The 24,214-nt window shown below is 49.0% G+C and overlaps 7 protein-coding genes across 7 annotated transcripts; 2 read left to right on the forward strand and 5 right to left on the reverse strand.

Annotated features, from left to right (window-relative positions):
- Positions 1–109: 109 nt before the first annotated feature.
- On the reverse strand, positions 110–828 carry nut2 (mediator complex subunit NUT2; the record flags this gene model as incomplete). Its single annotated transcript, XM_056891739.1, has 3 exons — positions 793–828; positions 641–737; positions 110–500 (listed from the first exon to the last, which is right to left on the reverse strand). The coding sequence occupies exons 1-3, from the start codon at positions 821–823 to the stop codon at positions 110–112; spliced, it is 519 nt and encodes a 172-aa protein (XP_056756734.1). The 5' UTR covers positions 824–828.
- Positions 829–1,158: 330 nt separating this feature from the next.
- Positions 1,159–4,315, reverse strand: N7537_000682 (putative serine/threonine protein kinase; the record flags this gene model as incomplete). Its single annotated transcript, XM_056891740.1, has 4 exons — positions 1,159–2,391; positions 2,484–3,212; positions 3,265–3,362; positions 3,424–4,315. The coding sequence occupies 4 exons, from the start codon at positions 4,313–4,315 to the stop codon at positions 1,159–1,161; spliced, it is 2,952 nt and encodes a 983-aa protein (XP_056756735.1).
- A 2,040-nt stretch (positions 4,316–6,355) lies between these two features.
- Positions 6,356–8,695, forward strand: N7537_000683 (uncharacterized protein; the record flags this gene model as incomplete). Its single annotated transcript, XM_056891741.1, has 1 exon — positions 6,356–8,695. One exon carries the CDS (start codon positions 6,356–6,358, stop codon positions 8,693–8,695), a length of 2,340 nt encoding a protein of 779 aa, XP_056756736.1.
- Positions 8,696–10,225: 1,530 nt separating this feature from the next.
- N7537_000684 (DnaJ and TPR domain protein) lies at positions 10,226–12,360 on the reverse strand (the record flags this gene model as incomplete). Its single annotated transcript, XM_056891742.1, has 3 exons — positions 10,226–10,490; positions 10,545–11,706; positions 11,796–12,360. 3 exons carry the CDS (start codon positions 12,358–12,360, stop codon positions 10,226–10,228), a joined length of 1,992 nt encoding a protein of 663 aa, XP_056756737.1.
- A 2,043-nt stretch (positions 12,361–14,403) lies between these two features.
- N7537_000685 (uncharacterized protein) lies at positions 14,404–15,081 on the reverse strand (the record flags this gene model as incomplete). The annotated part of the gene is made up of 1 exon (XM_056891743.1): positions 14,404–15,081. One exon carries the CDS (start codon positions 15,079–15,081, stop codon positions 14,404–14,406), a length of 678 nt encoding a protein of 225 aa, XP_056756738.1.
- Positions 15,082–17,193: 2,112 nt separating this feature from the next.
- N7537_000686 (GPI anchored serine-rich protein) lies at positions 17,194–17,844 on the reverse strand (the record flags this gene model as incomplete). Its single annotated transcript, XM_056891744.1, has 1 exon — positions 17,194–17,844. One exon carries the CDS (start codon positions 17,842–17,844, stop codon positions 17,194–17,196), a length of 651 nt encoding a protein of 216 aa, XP_056756739.1.
- A 4,632-nt stretch (positions 17,845–22,476) lies between these two features.
- Positions 22,477–24,138, forward strand: N7537_000687 (dual-specificity mitogen-activated protein kinase kinase; the record flags this gene model as incomplete). The annotated part of the gene is made up of 4 exons (XM_056891745.1): positions 22,477–23,169; positions 23,239–23,530; positions 23,586–23,955; positions 24,009–24,138. 4 exons carry the CDS (start codon positions 22,477–22,479, stop codon positions 24,136–24,138), a joined length of 1,485 nt encoding a protein of 494 aa, XP_056756740.1.
- Between the last annotated feature and the right edge of the window lie 76 nt (positions 24,139–24,214).

Consider the following 24,214-nt stretch of genomic DNA (forward strand, 5'->3'; position numbering starts at 1 on the left):
TCGGCGTAGACCTCGGGTCAGCCACGGCGTCGAACCCCTGCCAACGAAAGGCAATTCTGTGCCAATCAGGAATCTCAGGCCTGCACGGTCTAACCCCACCAAAGGGCCTTCAATTTCCACCCCTGGACGTAGCTGCATCCCCAGTAACACCGTCAGGCCCATCAACCGCCCCACCAGTCGCAGCAACCACGCGATCAACCTCGCTGCGACACTCAGGCATAGCGCTGCGCATCTCGCGGGCTAACACGTCGCGGAAGCTCGCAAAGGCCTCACGCTTTCCGCGCAGGTCCTGATTCCCACGCTGCACAAGCTCGACGAACTCTCGCGTGTAGATGTCCGGGTTACGCGCCGAGTCGACGTAGTCGATTATCTCTGGTGGGAGCTGGATGCTGGCGAGGGAGGGGTTGGAGGGGTCGGTGTTTGTGTCCGGTTGGTTTTCTTGTGTTGGTGGGAGTTGGGTATGTGTTGACAGAGTCGAGAGGGCAAGGGTTAGGTTTTTGCTAGAGTGAATTAGTTTTGGGTAGTGAATAGGGTTGGGGTTCAGTTGTGTTGCTTGTCGGGTAGTCTTTTGCTCTGACGGAGCACATTTATGGGCATAGGGGAATGGAGGGAGCATAGGATTCTATTGCAGATGACGTACATCTTTCGCACAAGCTCCTGCTGTGTCTCTGGGCCCAGATAGCCGTGGACGGCAGACTGGATCTCGAATAAGTGCTGGATCACATCTTTGAGGTCGTCTGCGTAATGAATTAGCATGTGTGCTCTCAGAGCTCTTTGCTGCTCGTAACTCACCATCGACCGTTTTCAAAGTCACTGGTGCCATGATCTAATATATTGAAAGAGGTGTCCGCCTATCAGTCAAGACTGAGGTTTCTCTTGCTCTTGCGGGGGAAAGCAAAGGCGGTGTGGGGACTATATTGAAGTATACCACCTTTCTTGTAGTTGAGATCGGGCGCGTTCTTAGCTACGACTACAGAAAATAAAGTTAGAGGTTTGGGGGTTATTATTTTCGAGAAAAACTTATGTAATGTCCGATATGTCACTGTTTATATATGTATAGCTCGTGAGAACCAATGTCATTCCCCGAGTTGCGCCCGCGCGGCGAACATAGCGCTGAAACCGCATCATGTGAAACAAACAAGACTTGTATCCTATATTCTACACTTCCCGCGTCCTCAAGCTAGAAATTTTTGGGATCTTGATCTCTGTCTCCATTTCAAGTCCGGACAGGCTTGGGAAACGCTGGCTGAATTTGGCCTCCCAGTCCTCTCCAGGGCTTGCCGGAGCCTCTTCGGAGGAACCATGGCCATGACCAGTACCCGGTCGCGAGGTGGCTGTGCCAACGCGCAAATTCTTCGGTTTGGGTGGTGCAGCTGGTCGATTTGCGGGACGTTGCGTGGATGGGTAACTGGTAGGGGGGGCAGATTGCGGGACACCGATCTTGGGGTCGTCTAGGCGATCCGGGACTGTCATTGAACCCTCACGAGGAGTGTAGGTGGGGCCAGATGTGTTAGACGCGGACAGCTGGCTGGAGGTGGTGGGCTTGGCCTCACTCTGCTTTGCCTGCAAAGAAGAGGAAGTCTCCGTGAACCGTCCATACCCAGTGGCAGTCTTTGGAACGGTCGGTTTTTCAGACTCTCCAAACAACGATTGTACCTTATTCTGAATGGTGCGGGAGCGTGCGCCATCGCCTATCGCTCTTCCACCCCCGTCGCCCGTTTCGGCAACCCGGCGCCGGTACTCAGCTGCGGCATTGGCAACTCGTTTCTCCTCTTGGGAGAGTCGGCGGCGTTCCAGCTCCCGACGCATTTCCGGTGATATGTCGTCCCGGTCGACGTCTTCCAAGGCAATCTCGTCATTTGGCGAAAGACTTTCGTCGGCTGAATCCGACGCCCCAATCAGACCCTGTCGAGGCACTTCCTCTGCCGATGGCGACGATAATTTTTCTTGGTTGCCCGCCTCGAATCGGCGGAATGCGTCGCCGAATCGACCGGCAAATATGTTCTTGCCTCCTGAAAGCGACAAAGTAGACAGACTACCGCGCTTGTTGTGTTTGTGACTACCACTAGAGCGTTTTTCGCGCTTCCGATTGCTCTCTTCTTCTTCCATCGCGCGTAGGTAGTCGACGTCAGAGGAAATAGTCCGATCAGACTCACGGTCCACATCGGTACGCACTGAGCGTAGTGGCGCGCCGCCCTCGTATTGCAGGCGGGACATATCCAGCGAAGACCGTGGACTCTCGGAGTCACGTGTCAGGTCATATCTCGCTCCCGCCTGGACTGACATCGGTCGAGCCTTTCCAAGAGCGGATTTAGAGCGTCCCACGGGTTCATTTACCTCTAATGTTGAAGGCCGTCTCAAGGTTTCCATCGAGGGGCGCGCAGAATTAGACTGGCTGGAAATACGGTCAGATGGCAGCCGTGAGCTTCCTTCCACATTCAAACTCGACATCGGGGGGAGGGCGCTTTTTGCGGTCGTATCACTCTTTGTTCCTCCTCGGTTGTGAATGGCTCACTGGAAGATATGTGTTCATTATCGGACGAAGGGAATCGATAGATTGGGCGACTAAGCAGCTTTTGCTCCGGCAAACGAGGTGTTTGGATGGGTGAGGTCATGGTACCCGTCGACACCATTATGGGTCGCTGAGGAGTCGGCTGGTACAAGGGAACAGCCTGGGGGGCGGGAATTTCACGCAAATTAGGTGCTCGGACAGGAGATGTTTGGGATGTTCGCTTATAGACTGGCTTCGGCGCACGTTCGGGCGAGACACGTCTGGCAAAAGCATCATCGGCTAGGGCGTTGGTGAGTCTTCGGGATAGATCCTCGTCCTCAGGCTTAGATTCAACAGTTGGCTCGAATTCAAACTTGTCCCCTTTTTCATGCAAGATGTCAAACTGGTCTAGGGAGGGGAACCGTTTTGACATTTCCTCTGCCGTCTTCCTTCGGGATGCGCTCCCATCCAGGGCTGCAAACGGATCATTTGACGAGCCTTCAGCAGCGGCTCGATATGGTGAAGGACTCGGTCTCTCGGAGCTAGGCTGGGACGTCGGAGATTTACCAGGTCGACCACGCCGCATAGGCGCTATCTCTGGGATTATCTCAGTCTCCTGCATCGGAGGCGAAAATACCGCGCCTACCGCAGGAGCTTCCGTAGGTGTAGGCGGTAGCTCTTGGTACTTGCGCGCTTCCGAAACAGAGCGGTTGGAATAGATCTAAGCGACAGTAAGTGTCAAGTTTTCACTAACAGAAGCGTGGGCAACATACGTCTTTGATAGGAATTTCCTTCCCTTGCATTTTGCACACCTCGCGCACGACCTCGTATATATTAGGACGATTCCGGGGATCTTCCTTCAACATTGAACCTGCTCAGAGTTGTCAGCCATCGGTGATCGATTATAGGCCAAAGAAAGCTTCCAAACTTACCAATGAACAGTTTCAGCCGACTCGAAAATGAAGGGTAGGAAGGGTATTTGAAGGTCGCGTTGAGAATAGCCATCTGACCGACCTCTTCGAAGGGGGTTGTATAGTAGCATAATTTGTACAAAAACACACCAAGTGCCCAGATATCACTCTTCTCGTCAATCGGCTGCTTCCGATAGACATCAATCATTTCCGGGCTTCGGTACTGCAGTGTCGTATGCCGCTGCACATCATCTTCAATCAAACGGCCCTCGGCGGCAGAAGTAGCAGCAGGACGAGGGGGTGCCGATGATCCAAAATCACACAGTTTGTAGGTGGCAGAACTCCCCTTGCCCGAGATCAAAACGTTCTCAACTTTCAGATCACGATGGAGGAGGGGCGGTTTAAGATAATGCATGCATGCAACACCTTCAGCAACATCGGAGAAGATTTTGATAATCTCCGGCTCTGTCAACCGGTGTTGAAGCCGGGTGTTCATGAAGTCAATAAGACCACCGCCCGCGCAGTACTCCATGACCAGGAACACCTCATATCCACCTCCGCGCAGTTGCGAGGCATGCGAATCAATATACTTCACAATGTGCCGGTGACCCTTGAGCTTCTTCATGGTTTCCACCTCAGTGCGCATGTTGGCAAGGGCCGCCTTGTCAGGCACAGCCACCCGCTTCAACACTGCGGTTTCGGACCCATTGACTGGCTGAGGCAATCGTACCACGTACACATGAGCAAAACCGCCTTCAGAGAGATATTTCTCCACTACCACGCGATGGCCGCCGACTTGGATCTTAGTGCCCGGAAGCAAGGTCCCCGCAGGTGCTGTCACTGCGGCGACGGGATTGTAGACGGGGAATTGACGTGACGTCGCGGAATGACCGTGGTGGGACTGTGAGGACATGGTGTCGGGGTGCCCTTCAAGGGCAGGTCGTAAATCGGTTCTCGGTGGCTAGCGACACGGCATAGAGAGTGAGACGGGGATTGGGGGGAGGTGTTCAAGGTTGGCGGAGATAGGTGTCTGGGAGGGGGACTAAAAGGACAAGTTGGCGGGGACGCGGAGACACGGGGTAGTACCTGACTACCAGGCTATTACAGGGGGAACAAGAAGATTTGCAGCTGAGGTGAGATAGAAAGAGAACGATCAACACTCCGATGGAGGGAGAGAGGGTATTGGAATCTCAAGTGGAAAGCCACCCAATCACCGGCTGCAGATCACGTTCTGCCGAGTCTTGTTCCTTGCCATCGGGGTTCTCTTTCACATTCACTTCTCCTAAACTACTTTCACTATGGTGTCCCTCTGCCAGGCTAATATCCAGTGTTCAGCACTGCCTAAGTGGGCCAGGATGGCTACAAGTGCCTCTCATGAGGCCCTATGTCCCTTTATCCCTGGTTATGGTCCCGCACCTCATGCCGCAATCATGGGACATCTATATCGTATGGCGCGCTCGCCACACCTGTGGATGGTGACCATGAGATATAGCTGCTTGCGTCTTTTTTCCTATTTTTCTGAGTCATGAGCCCTTCCTCAACCTCGAAATTGAATTTTACCACACACTCCACGCTACCCTATGAACAAGCCTCGGTGGCTACATCCTCCAACTCGAATATCTTGGACCCACTACGTCCAAACTATCTCCCCCAACCGCTTGACCGCAAGATTAACAAGTGTTTTCTAGTGCTCCGCCCCCAGCGTTATATGCTCTGGAACCACTTGAGGGACATGCTAGGACCGAATGTTCTTTACGCTGGTCAGCGGCTCGAGGTACACAGGAGTATGAAATGAGGCGTCAACGGGAATCACTTGTGTAAATTTTATAAAAGCCGCATATTTTGACTCTTCACAAAACAATGCGAACATCCGAAGCACCCCGGGCTCATTATAATGTGCCGGCTGGAAAGAGGCTCAAGTGGTCCGAATGCGAATACGGGCCTCTCTTAGCCACAGAGTATGGAAACAGCTGCAAAATTAACATAGAATTCATCAATATACATAGCAGCGTGCGAGACATTATATAGATCTTATATAATTTTGACCTAACTTGAATGCCTTGAACTAGTTTTTTCGGTTCTATTTCCCTCGTACCCCCCCCCCCCCATCACTCAACATAAGAAAGCTGAGAGCAAGATAATCGGAAGAATAATATTCCAAGCTGACATAACAAGCCATTTCCCAAAAGAGTAAAATCAAAACAAAACAGCAGTATTTTTGCCATATTGACAGGACTTTGAGCATTGATGCCATTACAGGTTGACAAGCTATATTAAAAGACACATGTTTGAGAACAAACACTTGTATAGTCTTAGTTTTGAATAATTTCATTACTTTAGAAAAGTTCACTGTAATTAATTGTTCGTACACTTCGGTCCCTTAGGGCTATTTCTAAGTTAGGTCACATAGCGCTACGTAGAATCGCGTGGCCTCCGAGGAATTCAACATAATTCGGATAATGTATAGAGAGCCACATCAGGAACTATAGGCAACTCCCTCGTTCGTTTGCTCATTCGCATTGCTAAACTTTGTTTTTTTTTTGATGTGATGCCACGTTGAGTGATGCAGGAAGCGTTGGCGCCGATCCTTAGCTCCCACACTTCTCTTCCAACCCCCCCCCCCCAAAGTCAGACTCAGGTTCTCCCGCACTTTCAACCTTTTTTTCTCTGCTTTGCGATTTGGATTTTGTTTAGATTTTTGATCTTTGTTGTGTCCTTTTTTCTTGGATTTGGCATCTGAATACCCTCCATAGCACTGAGTGCCTGAGGCCTCAGTGCAACACTTGTCAGACTAATATGACCTGGCAGTTGACTCTCAACCGCGAGAACTTGTCCATCTAGGATTGATCCGGCAGATCAACCCAGGTTGTAGCTAGTCGTTCGACTGACGCTGCGCTTCGCCGCACTGCGGCGCATATATATTAACCCTATTGTCGCTCCAGGCTGATCCAATATGGACGGTCCGCCGCCACCGCCACCGCCTCATGGCGAAAATCCCCATACGACTGAAGGCGAATATCGCAAATCTTCGGACCTGCCAGATGGCAACTACGACATCTTTATCGTCCCACCTCACTCCGCTGGCTCGGGCTTCCTCTACCTTCCGTCGCTGCAGTGCAACCGAAACAGTTTCCTAGCAGGCGTCGCGAGCACACTCCTCGCATGTTTCGTGTGGTCGTACATCTCCCCGATTGTGAAGGCATGGTATCTAGCTACAGTCGCTAGCGGCAGTGGTACGGGTATGGCAGTGCTTGCGATCGGGGTGGGTGTCGCTGGATGGCTTTTTGGCTCCATTCAGTCTACCAGCTCGGGAGAAAATAGAGGCAATGGCGGTCCTCGAGGTGGGCGGTTCGGATTTGGTGGCTTTGGTGGTGGTTCTGGGGGCCCAGGCGGTCCTGGAGGCCCGGGTGGCCCTAGAAACGCCGGTCGAAACACCAACCAACACTCATCGGGGGCCAATTATGGCGGCAACGGGGCGGGTCAGCGAGGACAACAGGGAGGAAACTTTGGTGGAGGACAAACCCACGGCAACCAATATTCCGGTAATCAACATGGCTCTGGTCCTCCTCCAAATTCTGATAATAACAAACGTGAAAAGGAGGAGGCTGAAAAGCGAGCGAAAGAGGAACGAGCGAAAGAGGAACGAGCGAAGGAGGAACGAGCGAAAGAGGAACGAGCGAAAGAGGAACGAGCTAAGGAAGAGCGAGCTAAGGAGCTGCGCGCTAAGGAGCAGCGCGCTAGGGAACAACGTGCCAGGGAGGAGCGTGCTAGGGAAGAGCGTGCTCGGGAGGAACGTGCTAGAGAGGAGCGCATTAGAGAAGAACGAGCTAAGCAAGAGCGAGCTAGGGAGGAACGTGCTAAGGAAGAGCGTGCCAGAGAAGAACGCGTCAAGGAGGAGCGTGCCAGAGAGGAGCGGGCTAAGGAACGAGCTAAGGAAGAAGCCGAACGAGAGCGAGCAAGAGAAGAAACGAGGCGCAAGGAGGAGCTACGTCGAAAGATGGAGGAGTTCAAGCGCAAGCGTGATGCAGAGGCCAAAGAAAAAGAGAAGAAACGCGAGCGCGAAGCAATGGAGAAGGAATTACAGGAACGGCGCGAGCAGCTCGAAAAGGAGATGGCTGCTGCAAGGGCCGCTGCAGAGAAGGAGGCACGCGATCGACTGGAGAAGGAAGCCGCGGAGGCCCGCGAGAGGCAGGCAAAGGCCGAAGCCGAGGCGAAGGCAAAACTCGCAAAATTGGAAGCAGAAGCCAAAGAGAAGGCTGCCAAAGAAGCCGCTGAGAAAGAAGCTGCTGCAAAGGCCGCCGCCCAGAAAGAAGCCATGGCCAGATTTGCGGCGCTCAAGGAAGCAGCAAGCAAGAAATACGCCGAGAAGAAGGCGCAAGATGCAAAGAAAGAGGCTGCTGCCAAATCACCGCCGCCGAAGCCAGCTAGTACTAGCAATCTGCCTCGTACACCTTCTCCTAAAAAGCCAGCCCACCCAACCGCAAAAACTGCCAACGATGACGACGCGTACTCCTTTCGTCCCTACGACCGACCACGGCGGCCATATGCAGCCGGCACATCAGTATACTCCGAGTCTTCATATGCACCTTCTCACTCGACTGCGCGCACAACACCTCCCCCCTCACATCGCAGTACATATTCCACAAAGGATCCAGATAAAATCGTGATCCAAGGTGTATACGCATTCAACAATGCCTTTATGAAGACACCAGTGGCGCAACTTGTCTCAGGCCAAGGCATGGTCACCGATGGGCTGGTGCTGCGCATCACAACCGAGGGTCTCTTCGTCGACGATGACCTACGCGGCATCGGTCAGCGGGAGTGGGACGTCAAGGCATGGACCCTCAAGCTAGCGGAGGTGTGGTGTCCACAAGTGAACGCCACTGCATCCGCCAAAACTGCGTCCAGCAACCCTTTCTCTTTCCGTCGTGGGAACAACGTCCCCACCAACGAAGAATCAGAGGCCTTTCTGGGGAACTTGCTTAAAGTATGCAAGAATACTTGCCGCCTGGCTTCGCCCAGTGCGTGCTTCGCGCGCAGCGCTACTGCTAGTCATGATGGTGGTCCTGTTCACCCGCCCCAGGCGGAATTTCGTGGGTTGCACATTCTCCGCGCCAGTGTTCGTGACCAAGAAGGCAAAAAGTATGTCTTTGTATTGCAAGATACTGAGGCCTGGAAGGTCGCTATCGGTCTCCAGCGGCTCCGGGCTGGTGCTCTGGTCCGCGCGCTGGGTGTCTCCGCTCTGCCGGTCCCTGAATGCAAAACTATGCTCAGTGCTCTCGGTTATGTTTGATTGAAGACTTGTTATGCCAGCGTTTTGTTACTTTTCTTGCATCTTCTTTATTCGCCATTTATCTCCATATGCCCCTTCTTGTGTCCGATTCGACTTGAACGTCATCACTCATTAGCGGTGGAGTTTGCTTTATGCTCTTCTGTCCGGTATATTCGTTCGCTATTCTTGTTTGTTTGCACCATATTTTTTTGAGATTCCCCTGGTTTATTTGGTTTATTTGTTTCATATTAATTAGTACATTTGTTCAGCATGTTGAGGAGAAGTACATATCGCAGAACATTACGATTGCTTATATTGTTTATCATGAATACATAGCATGACCAACCCTTGATGCGCAACGGGAGCTAGTTATCCTCCACTTTAATAAGGGCGGACGAATGAAGCAGAGATAATATATTTGGATATCACCGCAATACCTCCTGAGAGAGATACTTCTGATAAAAAATAGTTCAAACTCAAGCCCTTCCTATATACCCTCTCTTTGACTTGAATTTAACTCTCAAGGTACTACTATATGTACTTCGCCAGACCTATTCCACTTATTAGAACTTATACGCGAGTCCAGAATCAATGAAGACTCATGACATTTCAATGGACCAGAAATAACATCCTGCAATGGAATCCTACTGTCAATTAGCACTCAGGTTAGCTAGAGATAAGAACCTTAAACGCTCACCCATCTCCGGTTAAGAACTGTCTCGTGGACTGCTACGTTTCTGATGAGCCGATAACTTTGTATGATTGGCTTAATTGTTCTTTAAACTAGACACTATAGACTAATCATTGTAACACTGTCGTAATACGTAAACGGAAGCATGGACCGATTATAATACATGTAGGCATTAGAAGGAACTGCCATCCTGTAGTTATGGAGTATACGAGAATGAATCATATTCTGAGAGAAAGATCTTTGTTTTATGAGCGTCATTCTAGTGTATATGCTGTATATGCTTATTCTTGACTATATGGAAACAAGAATGACAACCTCACAAAGTGCCCAGAACATGCAAAGCGAATCTCTCTATGACAAAAGTCAAAGTCAAGGTCAAGAGCAAGAGCAAGACTCAAAAGAATAAGACAATAAACAGACGCCGAAAATGGTTGATCGGATGTAGAGCTTGTGGGTCTTCTGTGCACATGGATTGCAAAACCATCGTCCACACTGTTCTCGTAGATTCACTCCAGATTGCAGCACGCATATACAAAATTCTCCGAAAAAAAAGCCCCAAGGGTGAAAGAAAAAAAAAAGGGAGAAGAAAAGAGTAGACTGAAGGAAAAAAATTCAGATCTATCATATCGGGAATCATATGGCGTCTCCGCAGAAACACGGTGGGAAAAATGTGACATGGCAGTGGGCAAAAAAAGCGAAACCCCAATATCCAACAAATCAATATGCAAGATATCGAGGTGCAACTCCAACTCCGGTTAAAGACATGCGAATTCCTGTTTTGGGGGGTTCGTCATCTTGGGACAAAACAAGAAAGAATCAGTCGTGGTATCGAGTGAATAGAATGGGTTAGATGGCTTCATCTAGAAGTGAAAGCCGCCATGAGAATGACCGAAGGGGTCGCCGCCGCCGCCGCCGTTCATCATGTTGCGAAGCATTTCGGGATCGATAGTATGGACGCCGCCGCCGCCGAATCCACCGCCGAACCCACCACCGCCGAATCCACCACCAGGGAAACCGCCGCCGCCGAAACCGCCGCCGGGGAAACCACCACCACCACCAGGGAAACCACCGCCGCCATACATGCCCTCCCTCAGTTCATCGTAGTTATCATAAGCAGCACGTTTCCTGAAAATAAAATTAGCTCTGTGTCGAATGAATGGCGTTGGTTGGTGGACTTACTGAGAATCAATCAAAGTCTCATAGGCTTCACCAATTTCCTTGAACTTCTCATCGCCGGCTGCACCGTCCCGGTTTTTATCTGGGTGGTATAGAATAGCCAGCTTGCGGTAGGCCTTCTTGATTTCCTGATCGCTGGCATCCTTGCTGATTCCCAAAATCTTATAGTAGTCCTTGCGTTGAGACTTCTTCAACTCGAATTCGGCAGTTTGTATATCCTCTGCAATGCCGCTCTCGTTGGGGTTGTTCTCAGCAACGCTCTTATAGTCACGAATAGCCTCCTCCCAGTTACCGGCCTTGCCGTGGGCCTTGGCACGGCACTTCATAGCCTTGATGTACCCGGGGTCGAGACGAAGAGCTTCAGTACAGTCCTGAATGGCAGAATCATACTCTTTCAAGTTGATATAAGCCTGAGCACGGTTACCCAGAATCTTGGCATTCATATCCTTGTTGGAGGGGTCAACCTCGAGAGCCTGGCCCCAAAGATCGATAGCACGGTGATAATCCTTGGCCTTGAAGGCGGTGTTTCCTTCTTCCTTTGTGCGAGCCAACTTCTGCACAATGCGCAGCAGCTTGATGGCCTGCTTCATGTCTGGGTCCAGCCCGAGGCACATCTTCAGAAGCTTCTGCGCCTGCTCGGACTCACCGAGGGCATAGAAGGCACGGGCACGGATCATCATCGCATCCGGGTCTTGGCTGTTCTCGCGCAGCAAGCTGATCGCAATGTCCTGTGCCTTGCCCAGCGAGTTGACGTTGTCCAGCTTCAGATGGGCCTCGGCGGCCAAAAGCGTCCACTTGCGGGGCTCCCTGACACCTTGTCCGAGTCCTTGCCGTGCCTGGTCTAGACAGTAGATCACCATCGACAGACCGCGGTCTTGTGCTATTGTCTCCTCGGCTTGCGTAACAAAACGCAGCATCTTCTCTGCGGCTGCCCGATCAGTGGCGGTCGCTGGTGGCTGGATGCGTGACAGCACCTCCAGGGCCTCTACGGGTCGACCCAAACTTGTCAGAATCTTAGCCCATCGGTGCATGATCTTTGGGTTGTTGGGATCGAGCTCGTTGGAGCGCTGAACATCTTCAAGTGCATTGGAAAATTGTTTAGCGGACATGTAGGCCGCCGCACGGTTAGAGAGATAGGCCGATGAGTTGGGATTAATCTCGATGGCTGCAGTAACAAAAGACTCATCAGCGACCCCGCTCATTCAAGGCTAATTCATGATACACAGAGTCCCTGTGAGATAAGAAAATACATACCCTTGTTGTATTCCTCGATAGCTCGTCGATAGTTGCCATCCTTGAAGAACTTGTTTCCGGCCAACTTGAAGGAGTCGGCCTCGTCGGCAGAGGCTGAATTCGGCTGGTGTGGTGGCGGGGTCGGACTCCGCTCCTCAGTGCCATTCATGCCATTGTTCTGAGGTTCCTGAGGATCAATATCCATGGAGCTCCGCTGCTCTTCGTTTGCTGCCATGGCGGACAATCGACGACGTAGCTCGTCGGGTGGGAGATTGAGTGGGTGTATGTCCTGGTCACGCGAAGACCGGGCAAACCTGAAATTGGCGGTCGGTCCGGAATTGGAGGATGACCGACTGTGGGGGAAATAGGATTGTTTGGAGGGTTTGGAGGGTTTGGAGGGTTTGGTGGGGGACGAGGATTTGGAAGGAGATTTAGATGACTTAGTTGGGGATTTGGAGGGCGACTTCGGAGATGGGGATGTGCGCGAAGCGGAAAATGAATTTCGGGATGAACGTATATCAGGTTTGTTCTTCTCGCTCTTCTCCTTATCCTTGTCCTTTTTGAAGATGTGGGCGAGTTGGACCATTGGGGGTGGGGAGGGTGGTTTTTTTTTTTTTTCTATCGAAGGCGGTAGAATCGGGGAGATTCCCAGGTGTGAACCACGGATGGGAGGAACTTTGGGAATATCAACTTCGGACTTTTGCAACTTTTGCTTCAACTTTGGAACTTGAGATCTTTTTTGATTCAAACTTGAGCCATGTCTTGTTTCACTCTTTGATTGCTGTCATATTAATCCCAGGCAATAATAATAAAAAAAGGATGTTGATTGCGGACTGGGTTTGGTAGCCTCGATGCTTGATGTCGGGGTGAAAACTAGGCCGAGAAATTCGTCGGGCACGTCCTCTTATAATATAATTTTTTTTTTCTATTCTATCATATGTACCATCTTTACTACTGGCTGGCAAATAATCCAGAGGCTGGAGAGCTGCTGGTCTGTGTTAGCGCACAAAAGAATTGGAGCAATGGAGTCACTCATTCCTTGACCGGGATTGATACCCAGCCCGCGAAGGGAGGGGAAAAACAAGTCGAAGTGGTTCGAGAATCTTCCATCTTCTTATTTTCGTTTTTTAATCCTATCACCCCCTCAACGGAAACTGCAGGGGTGGGTTAGCGAGGCTGTTTACTCGCGGTGGAGCGGTGGATCCAATATGCAGTTTGCTAGTTTTCTATGCTGACGGGTGACGGACATACAGCAGCGCCGTGACTGGCGTCTCGGAGAGGGGAACCCCTGCATCGGGCTCTTCGTCTGGATATCACTCACACTAATCTTGTCTGGACTGGTCCAATCCAGCTACACCTCGGCTCTCCCTGCCAGGGTATACTTATACAACATATCAAGTACAAAGTCTTGGCCTGATTCGGACTCGTCTGGTATACATAGTACAAATGTCTCTTATAGGCGGAACATAGGTGAAACACCGGTCTTACAGCGTCATCACGTACGTCTGGTTTATGAAAAGGTGCTGAAAAACAAGTATGATAGCTCTAATGCACTGGAAGGCTGAAAAAAGCTATAAAGCATATCAAAAGAATGGGTAGAGAGTGAGAGAGTGAGAGAATCATAAAATTAGATTGACAAATCCATTTGATAACTCCAGGGCCATTTCACTATGGTATCTATCCCTCTCTTGAAGCTATCATGTTGTCGTCGTCATGACCCCCAGCTCCTCACAGAATTCCCGCGTTAATCACTTCGTTTTTCCTTAACTACAAACCTTACGGAAGATCGTGTACGGAGTACACTAGCGCATTAATAGAGCAATATTGAGGGTAATCTCCCTTGGATCAAAATGAATTTGATGCTCAAATTGATAGTGGAGATGGGTCCATTGATGACCCCTGTTCCGTTCCCGGTAGCGCATTTCCGCCAACACTGACCTAAAAGCCAATATTAAGAGGAACCAATAACAGGCGAGCTTGTTAACGGCTGACGGGGCACCATCCGCCATCAATCCTCCCGTCAGAATATATTTCATATAGTAGTGCGCAAAAAGGATAAACCCCCAATAAACGCTCGATCAATATATAGCATATCAGAGTAAGACTCCAATTCCGGTCAAATACATGGATATTACTGTCTTTCTATTCCGTCGTCTCGTGCAAGAAGCTGAAATAATTGCTCGTCAACAAGATCAGTTAGATGCTTTATCTAAATGAAAAGTCGCGTGGTGGGCATTCTTTTTTGGAGGGCCCTGTATACCCTCGAAACAGGCGAGAGAAAACGGTACAAATTTGCAAGGCTGGATATATGAAATACAGCCTCATAATTTGAATTCATAATAACCCCTGAGCCATTGAGAGAAGTCAACCAATACAAGAGTCTGAGAGTCTGAGATCAAACCGAATAAATGCTATGGTCCCATTCTCTATAAGCGGTGGTCAATGTTATCTGCAGAAAACTGTTTCAAAGGAAAGGGGAAAGGCAAAATTGCATCTGTCAATGTCTACATGTATTTATTTGGCATTCATAGATGCCCGAGCCAGGTCACGAATCAATATATTCCCATGACATATCAGAAAGCTTATAACGCCAACCAAACAAAGTGGTACTGCGCTCAAGAACGCTCAATCACGCCCAATTCTGCCGATCCTCATGCATCCTTCGAGTAGTTTCAACCCAGTTGGAAACCCGATCATCTCTTAGAGCTGGGTCATGTGTTTGGCTCAGCAGATTCTCCCGACAAAGGCGATTATTGTAGTCGATGTGCTCGTCAAGACGTTGAAACACGTCCTGCCATGGTGTAATTGGTGAAATGGGCGAAATTGGTGAGAGTGGTGATCGACAAGCCGCTGTATCATCTTGGGGCCGAGAATCATGTGTGCGGGGCTTATATATCTCTCCAACAATCCATTTCTTTTCATCTTCGAGCCAAGTGAGGGGCACACAGCTCCGTGGTCGTACGGGAGGATGTGGAATGTGTTGTATACGTGGGGCCATGTCGTATTCATATTGCGGATCGCAGTTGGGAGACAGTTCATCCGGCAGATTGCTCGTACGTCTACGGGCAGAAGTCCGCCTTATATTACCGTTGGTTGTGGAGCGATTAGCTCGCCAGTCCTGTAGTCCGTTACAATGCTGTGTTGGCGAGATAGCGTCCGTTGAAGCAGGTCTCGGTGGCAGAGGTTTTGAGAGTAAATGTTGACTCAAAGCACGCGACTGTGTATGGATACGAGGAGGAGTCATATCTGGCGGGATAATGAATTTTGGATTAACCATGGGTGCGCCCTCGAGGGATGAGAGATCCATGAGAGGATAGTCAAGGTCGGAGGATGGTTTGGGATGTTCAGAAGCTCGTCGCTGGAATGGACAAAAAGCATTCTTCGGTGGAATAGGGATTTTGACAAGTAGATCATATATCATATGGCTTGATATACTATCTTTAGACACGAACTTTGTGCTCTTCGGGAGAGTTCAATAGTGGACCGTCACGGAGACCCGTATCCAAAGTCAGAATAGGACAGAAATTGGAATAAATGGGTCCTTCCTAGGGCGGATAGACCCAAAAAGGCATCCACTCTTTCCCGGAGAAGGGAATACAACACATATCGTGCAGGGTATACACAAAGAAGGAACAAATCAGAGGTGGATTTATAGGCAGTGGAGTGGAAAGGATGTTATTAGGGCTAGAAAAATACTGATTATCTTTAATTGTTCTTATCCATCGGGCGTCCCGAACTCATCACTGAAAATTCAATTGCCTGAATGCGAAATTATACCGCTCCTTTTCAGGACAATGGTCATGGATAATCCACCAGGATAAAATTAAGGATGTCAAGAGAAGCCCAACATAGTCCAAAAATTGATTAGTTGCTTGGAATCCAATTTAGGGTCCAAATGCATCCACACAAGGGGTTATGCATTTTCTCATTCTCACCACTCCGTACAATGGCCTCAACTTACTAGGTATGTTTGGGCTTTCCAATGTGTCTTTGGAAAGAAGCAGAAATGGGGCCTGTGCGAAGGCCAAGCCTGCCAAGATACTTCGTATATTGCAATAATAAGAAGGGGCCGCGGTTCCAAATCCTCGTATTCGGGGCTCGGATCCGATATGTGTTGAGGCCTGAGAATAATCACAGGTATCATACTTTGCTTTGATGCTTTTCTTCTTTCCTTTGCTTGACTAGAATGTCCGAGTGGCACTAAAGGACACCTGGTTCGAGGAGAACCCGCTCGATCCTCAATTAACAAGCAGACTTCCAATTCAGCCACTGAACTCACGAATGGTGGGGCTCTCTATTTTTGTCTGCGAATTGTTTAATATGTACAGCGGTTATGCTCATGTGTGCCTGTAATAGTACAAGAATAGTCGGCCGCTTATGCAGCCTTATCATGTCTATTTTAGTACTCCGCAGACTTTTTAGATGTCTTCTCGAATATTTTCTATGTGAATGTTATTGATGCCGTGGCTAGAAGGATGGGTGACAGCAAACTACAAAGAATGCCCAGGGATATCGACCTCGGGATGGAACTATTAATGAATAAGACCAATACTCGCCATTAATATAAATAAACGTTATGAATCACGTTGACCAACATGTTCAAGTGGACCAGATGCTAACTTGAATCCAGTGTGTTGAGATCAGTGCTCACTTGAGATAACAGTACATATATCCCCAGTACCCATGAAGTTAATTCAAATCATGGATGAGGTTGTGATTAGGAGACTCATGGTAGTTCGGATTCAAGCGTGAGATTGCGGTCATCCCCGATAGTAGTTGGCTGGGTTAATCAGTTGTATTCGAATTTCAAAAATCGAGTCACCTAGTTGGCTTTACAATTGTAAATCATGGCATATTCAGCCCTAGGAAGTACAAAATTCGATGTGGCACCTGGAGTCAGGGGCAGAGATGGAGGCAATACTCGAGGTTAAATAATAAGCACTCTATCTACGATGACCAATAATAGTATGGAGATGAACTTGTCTGGAAGCCTTCAAAAAGAAAATTTCGACATGGAAACTACTAAAACAAGTTATAGAATTATAAATGTGCGAAAGTAAGGATACATTCTAAATAGGCTACGGGCGCTGGAGAGAGGGAGAATGTGAAAAGCTGTCATGGTTTACATTAAGGTCGTGCTCAAGCCACCAAGCGAGCTTCGCACAACTCCGAAGCTATCCAGGAGAGCCCAAGAAGAAATAAAAGGGAATATGTATATCAAAAAAATCAAAAAAGGGATAGACATATCCAGTCAGAAAGCAACAATTGTTAATAGTAAATCACCAGAAACCCTAAATAACACATTCCTCTCACATCACCTATAATCAACCACTTCGATTCGACGCAGTGGCTACGCCAGGGTTAGACCCATGGGATCCAACTAGGTGCAGCAGTGCATCAAAAACCCGGAAGAAGTCATTTACAGGAAGAAGGCAGCGACGGCGGCGGCACCGGCGAAGCCGAGGGAGCCGCTGAGAGCACCGGCACCGTTGAAGACGGGAGAAGAGGTAGCGGGGGAGACACCAGCAGTGCCAGTGGGGACACCCTTGCTGCTGGAGGGAACGTGGGGAACACCACCGGTGGGGCCGTGGGGGATGTTGCTACCAGCAGGGGTGCTGGCGGAAACGGGCACGGTAGAGTAGATGACAGTGGGCACACAGGTGGTGATGGCAATCACGCTGGAGGAGACCACGGGAGCGGGGGCGCTAAGGGCAGGAGCGCTGGGGGCGCTGGAGGGAGCGCTAGGGGCGGGAGCACTGGGAGCCCAGGTGGGAACGGAGGACCAGGCAGGGGTCTCGGAAGACCAGGCGGGGGTCTCAGTGGAGACGGCGGCGGTCTCGGTGTGGGGGGCCTCACCAGCGGGGGTGGTGGCAACGGCGGGAGCGCTGGAGGGGGTGGTGCTGCCAGTGGGCTCAACGCCGGCACCGCCCTTGTTGCCGGGGCAGTCGGTGACGGTAGGAGCGCAAGAGGTGATGGTCACCTCATCGGTCTCGTAGACGGTCTGATCAGCACCGGGGGCGGCAATGGCAAGGCCGGCGAAGAAGGCGATAGTGGCAGTAGTGAAACGCATTTTGAATGTTATATACGAAAACCGTAAAAAGTGATGTTCAAAAAGGTATATATAAAAAGCGTAGCTTTCGAAAGAGAGTGAGTTGGTTTTTTAAAGAGTGGAAGACCGAAGTCGAGAGAGAGTGACTGGATGCTTTGCAACGAAGAATGTACTTGGAGAGGAGAAAGAAACAGAAACGGCACGGGGGAGGCAGGGGGCCTTTGTATGAACGGGGAGATTAGTGTCACAGATCAGCAGCCACTTGCTTTCTCGTTGTTTTGACCCATTTTGGCCCATTTTTGGCCCTTAAAAAAGGGGAAAAGAGCAAAGACCAAGTTGTACTAGGTACTTAATCCATAACTAACCCACACCGCAACCTGCCATGTACCCAGAACTTCATCCTCGCACAGCCATCATTTATTCAATTCTATGATTGGATCAATGTCAGGGGTTGTTTCTCATTTCTAGGTTAGTTTGTAATTTTGACCCGCTATGGTTTCTAGCGTTAACTTATGACGATCGCCTAGACTTTGGAGACACCCTGACGGAGTATCAAACTCCTATACTTCATATTTGTAGATGTACATAACTAAATACTCCATACTTCATACTTCCATAGCAAGAGCAAAAAAAAACTGCAATACTATACAATACCATCTCCCTCTCTCAGGTATGGTTTTTTGTTTTTTCCTCTCTGTCTAATCTTGATGTTTCAGACCGCATCGGCGATCCACTACCCGTTCCTGGCATCCCAGTTGTTGGCATTTCCCCGTGGGTCTATTCTCATCTCCACTTACCCCTGAACAGCCCGCCATTTATTTCGCCAAGAGAACGTATTGTGTAAGGGCGAATTCACGATGATGTGCACTTGACTTGCGAAATAGGATTGGTTCTTTCTGTGGACGTTCATCTTAACATGGATATTTCTTTGTCGGAGCGAATCCCGAGACACCCTTTGTATTATTACTACGTATTGCCTTTACACATTGCCACCTTTTAACTATTATTATATCTGATTTCTGTGTATCCTAATTTATGGCACTGTACTGTGTCCTCCGGAGCACCGAGTATATCGTCGTCTGAGACCTTTTTTTTGAATGTTGACCATGTTTCCTGGCATCAAAGAGTTACCGTTTCTTACTATCCCTATTGCGCAACCGCTGTAATATTATCCGGCCAATTTTAGAAATACTACCTAGGTAAGCCGATAAACCCGAAAAACAACGCCACTACTCGAGGTACTGTAAATTGCCCCCGCAACGGGAAGGTCTCGCTTCACGCCGTAACGGCTAGACCGCATTGTTTTACTTCATAGTGCTTGACGATGCTTGCATCTCGCGCCCCTGGGCTAGGCAATGTGGGAGTCAATGCCCAAGCGCAATTTGAGAAACTAATATCGGGGTCTGGCCGTGTGATTGGGTGACTCTGACATGGCGCATATGCTGTAATTATGAGTCTGTTACACTGGCCACTCGAGCTGCAAAGTCCATTTTAATTTTTGTGTTTTGTATCTGCTTGTAAGAAATGTGCACCCTAAAATAATCGGTAGTTATACTCACACGTACTTATAGTTCACTATGGTTAGAACCTACAGCATAAAAGTGTGTCGATCTTCATCCTATTCCTAAGTCAAGACCTTGGATCAGACTGTCGAAGCGGTTCGACCGCCAGAGCAAGTCAGGGTATACCTGGGCATAGCCAATGATCGTTTAGCCCGGTTAACGCCTTTGACTTTGAACCAATTTTGTTGCCCGGACTCCATGATAGGGGTTGTTCGCAGTGTTCCTGGGCCTCGTGGCGCCCAAACTCCACATGCCGCTATTGAATTCTTGCGCTTCATGGCCCCTTTTTCAATAGATCGGGCATATGTATACGGAGTATTCTATATGCTTTATACGGTAAGGCTGTACCCTTATTAACCCCATACCCATCTTTGATACTATCTTTAGCTACAATTAGCTTTATAGGATATAATTATTGGTAAAGCATGTTTTATATATATAGCACAACGTTGAGCCATACTATCAATGATAGGGGTGTTCGTGAGATAATGATTTGAGTGGACCTAGAACTTTTCCGAAGTTCAGCCTCGCCTATCGCGTGGGATATCCTTGATTTCCTCATTTGACCTCAGTTGTCTCTCATTTTCAGGGTAAGGGGCTTTTCTCTCAACCCACTGCTCATACCGCATCCTGAAGTCTCACTTCACATCCTTTGACATTTCCTAACCATTGCGCGGCGCCATGAACAAGACGGATATCACATCGGCCAAGTCGAGAATTCGTAATTGACATCCACGTCACCTTTCTACTGCTCAATGACTTGGACTTGATATGACAGATTTCGTATGGCTTGTTCCCCCCCACGTAATACTGACAAATCTACGTTGTAGAATGATGTCCTTCGCACCCCCCAAGACATCAATTCTGCTATGGTGCGGGACTGTCCTCTTCTGCTACCCCATCACGTCGCCTCGTCCACTCTGCGAAAATCGATTTCGTGTGATCGCCATCAACAATCACCTATCCGTCACTCAACCCGACCGATCAGCATCGACGCGTCATTATTTTAGCGCTGATGACACAAGCGAGCGGTACCGAGAACAATAGTACAGAGTAGACTCATTGAGTTTGTGTCCATCGAATACTCCGTTTCGAGCACGGAATCCACATACATAACATGCGCGGAGACGATTTTTTTTTTTCGTACCACAATGGGCTCGGTGGTATCATGTAATACAACGTTGAAGACAACACCCGTGGAAGCTCATACAGTATAGGCTGTTTTCAAAGGATCGGAAGAGCTAGCTGCTCTGCGCGCTGCCTTTCAAATGAGGCGTTGCAAGTCTCCCAATGATCATGGATCGGCAATTACCAGGGTCTTTAATTGGTCCTATTGTCAGTATGGTCATGCTTGAAAAGTCTGTAGGACCGAAACCGAATCTCCCATTTCATCAAACAGCGAGAATCTCGATCATGGTTCGGTTTGCTTTTGATTACTGTGACTACATCCTTGGGACTATTAGTATAAACAAGCCTTTTTAAGACAAGCACACGATTTCGTCTAGAATCTTTCCTAATATTGTTTATCTATTAGCTAGGTCAGACATCCTTTAGGATCGACTATTCCACTGCGGATAAAATCTAGGTTGTACTGGGGTACTAAGTACGTGGTAGATATAACAGCTATTATCGTAGCTGCTCATCGGGACCAAATTAAATCGAGATTTACCAAACACTTGTCTTAAATGAACTCAATTTGTGATATCCACACCGGAGCTATCTGATGTACGATTGAGCTTGACCTTATGGAACTTGGCACCGGCTCTTCCGAGAAGAATTAGGTCTACATAATTTAAATCACGACCTTAACTAAACGCTTCGATAGTAACCGATCCTTTTAACGCCTACGGAGTAGATTTCGAGACAAAATCAGTGACACTGAAATGCTACTGGTGCGGATCAAGTAGGGCTTCCGGGCCCGCCCATGTCATCATCGGGTCTCATTGCGTGGCCACAGGGTTGAGCTAAGCCACACCTTTCCAAGGGATAGAACATCTTAGCCCTGCAATTAGCTTCTCAATGACATATCTATACGTAGTTAATCTAGGTTTTTTTTGGTTTTTTGGTTTTTCTTTTTTGATATATTGGCCTTCGCAATGCTATAACTGGAGATTGCATCATATAACACATTGGATAGATTGCCAGAAAGAAAAAAAGTCGGTACTTCTGTAAGGCTGTACAGGCGGGTAAGATCTCTACGGCCTGTGATAGGTTGTCTTTAGGTGGGGGATAGGCTTGAATGTGCTGGCAATGATGTCTCGCCACAGTTTGTCTGTAAGTGTGCCCAGTAATTGCGGCTCCAAGGCAACAACGTAAGGTTATAACATTTGACAGTTATATTAGTACGGAGGAGAGATCTAGTGTTTTGTTTTGTTGGTTTTGACATTGTAGCACATGTATATTAGTATGTACAGGTAGGTATAGACCTGATATAAAAATTCAAAAGGGGAAACGTGAACCATGGTTACTCAAGAGAATTCTCTGTTGATTTCCCCGATAATCACAAAAGAATTTGAATACATGTAGATATTAACGACACGAAGATTGATCCAAAAATCAAGACATCTAATAATTGTACATCCTACAAAGTACATCATAGACATGTGTTTCAGCTCAGGCGCTTTCTGAAACGTCAAGGCCCCACCACAGCCCGACCTCTCTTGTCGGCTGTGTCGCTCTATTAATATTCTCCTACGGAGAGAGAGTTTTCTAGTCCTACAAACGTTGGAACTAGACCCTAATTACTTGACATATATTCTATAAAAAGTACGAAGGGATCCTCTATTTCTTATATGGTGGAGTAACAGGTCACCTGCCGCATCGCTCGGTAACTTCCAAACTCCACTCGTTTGTTCTCTACCTTATCTCTTCTACTTCTACTTCTGCCTCTTCCTCTGTTTTTGCCAGTGCTCTTCACCTCTGTTTCTACTTCTGCTTCTCCTCTGCCATTCACATTACCTTTCGCTCACTCCAATCCGTCTTCCCCCTCCTCAGACTCACTAAGGCGGACTGGTCCAAGGTCGACACTGTGGCTACTCTCGCAGATCCGAACGAGTTGTTCTTGCCTGGTGAAAGGCAAAACAATCTCGCCATGTCGTCGCCCGTTCCTCTCCTTCGTCCACCGGTTCCTGGCGCTCGCAACAATAACGGCAGCCCACGAGCCCCGAAGCTCACGTTAGGCATCCCCCCCTCACCTAGCGCCAAACCCGTCAATGGCAATGCCGCCCCCGCCCAAGTACCTCAAATCCAAACCCAACCCCAACCTCAGCCTCGTCCGGCGGGTCGACCAGCACCGCCACGACTGCATCTAGCGACTCCTATGGGCAGTCAGCAGAATGTATCCCAGCCAACCCTCATGCCGAACGGTCGACCAGCCCCGCCCCCACTGAGTACAAATGGCCTAGGAGGTGGAGGTGGTGCACCCAGTCTAAAAATCCAGACCAACGGACCAGCCTCTTCAAACCCTTCATACTCGACGATTAATTTCGCCATGGGTCTCCGACAACCGGATGGCTCGTCAGATCCGTCCTCGGCCATTAGTTCGGTGTACTCAGATCGCGAGAACGGAGACCGTGAAAACAATGTAAACGGCCTCCTCCCCGATCTGGACAAATTGAGTCTAGAGAAGGGCCGGCCCCTTGATGTGGATGATCTCGATGACGAAGGCTGGCACGCGGCCAGTGAACAGAATATGATTGTTGAACTGGGTAGCCTGGGAGAGGGTGCCGGCGGTGCTGTCACCCGATGCCGACTCAAGGAAGGAAAGACCGTTTTTGCATTGAAGGTGCGTCGCTTTGGCTGGTCAACCTTTGCATACTTGCCCTCGGCGATAGAAGCTAACATCCCATCCTAGATCATTACTACAGACCCCAACCCGGATGTCAAGAAACAAATTGTTCGAGAGCTTAACTTCAACAAAGACTGCGCTTCGCACCATATCTGTCGTTACTACGGTGCTTTCATGGACAAGTCCACTGGCACCATCTCTATCGCCATGGAGTTCTGTGAAGGTGGAAGTCTGGACAGCATCTACAAAGAGGTTAAAAAGCTTGGAGGTCGCACTGGAGAGAAAGTCCTTGGCAAGGTCGCAGAAGGTGTCTTGAATGGGTTGACCTATCTCCACAGTCGAAAGATCATTCATCGAGGTACGAACCATTCTTCCGCGATATACATTGATTATAAGCGGCTAATCTTTTCTAGACATCAAACCATCGAACATTCTCTTGTGCCGTGATGGCAAGGTCAAACTCTGCGACTTTGGCGTCAGCGGTGAATTCGGTACCAAGGGCGACGCCAACACCTTCATTGGCACTTCCTACTACATGGCCCCAGAACGCATTACTGGTCAATCATACACCATTACATCCGACGTTTGGTCTCTCGGTGTGACTTTGCTGGAAGTCGCGCAGCATCGATTCCCCTTCCCTGCTGATGGGACTGAGATGCAACCCCGTGCAGGGCTAATAGATCTCCTAACCTATATCGTCCGCCAGCCAATTCCTAAGTTGAAGGATGAGCCACAAAATGGCATTCGCTGGTCGGACAACTTCAAATATTTCATTGAATGCTGGTATGTACTTTGTCTTTGTAACTTTTATTTTTCGATACTAACTCGATCGCCAGCTTGGAAAAAGAACCCCCTCGACGTGCGACACCCTGGCGGATGCTGGAACATCCATGGGTGCAGGATATGAGAAACAAGAAGGTCAACATGACGAACTTTATAAGGCAGGTGTGGGATTGGAAAGAGTAAACAAGTCCCCAACCCTTTTTTTCTTGAGGGTGCTTTACTGCTTTGCTGCATTTATTTTGAGTATGCGTGGCTGGAC

The sequence above is a fragment of the Penicillium hordei genome (assembly GCF_028827395.1).
Source record: "Penicillium hordei strain IBT 12815 chromosome Unknown utg000001l_segment0_segment0, whole genome shotgun sequence".
NCBI lineage: Eukaryota > Fungi > Ascomycota > Eurotiomycetes > Eurotiales > Aspergillaceae > Penicillium > Penicillium hordei.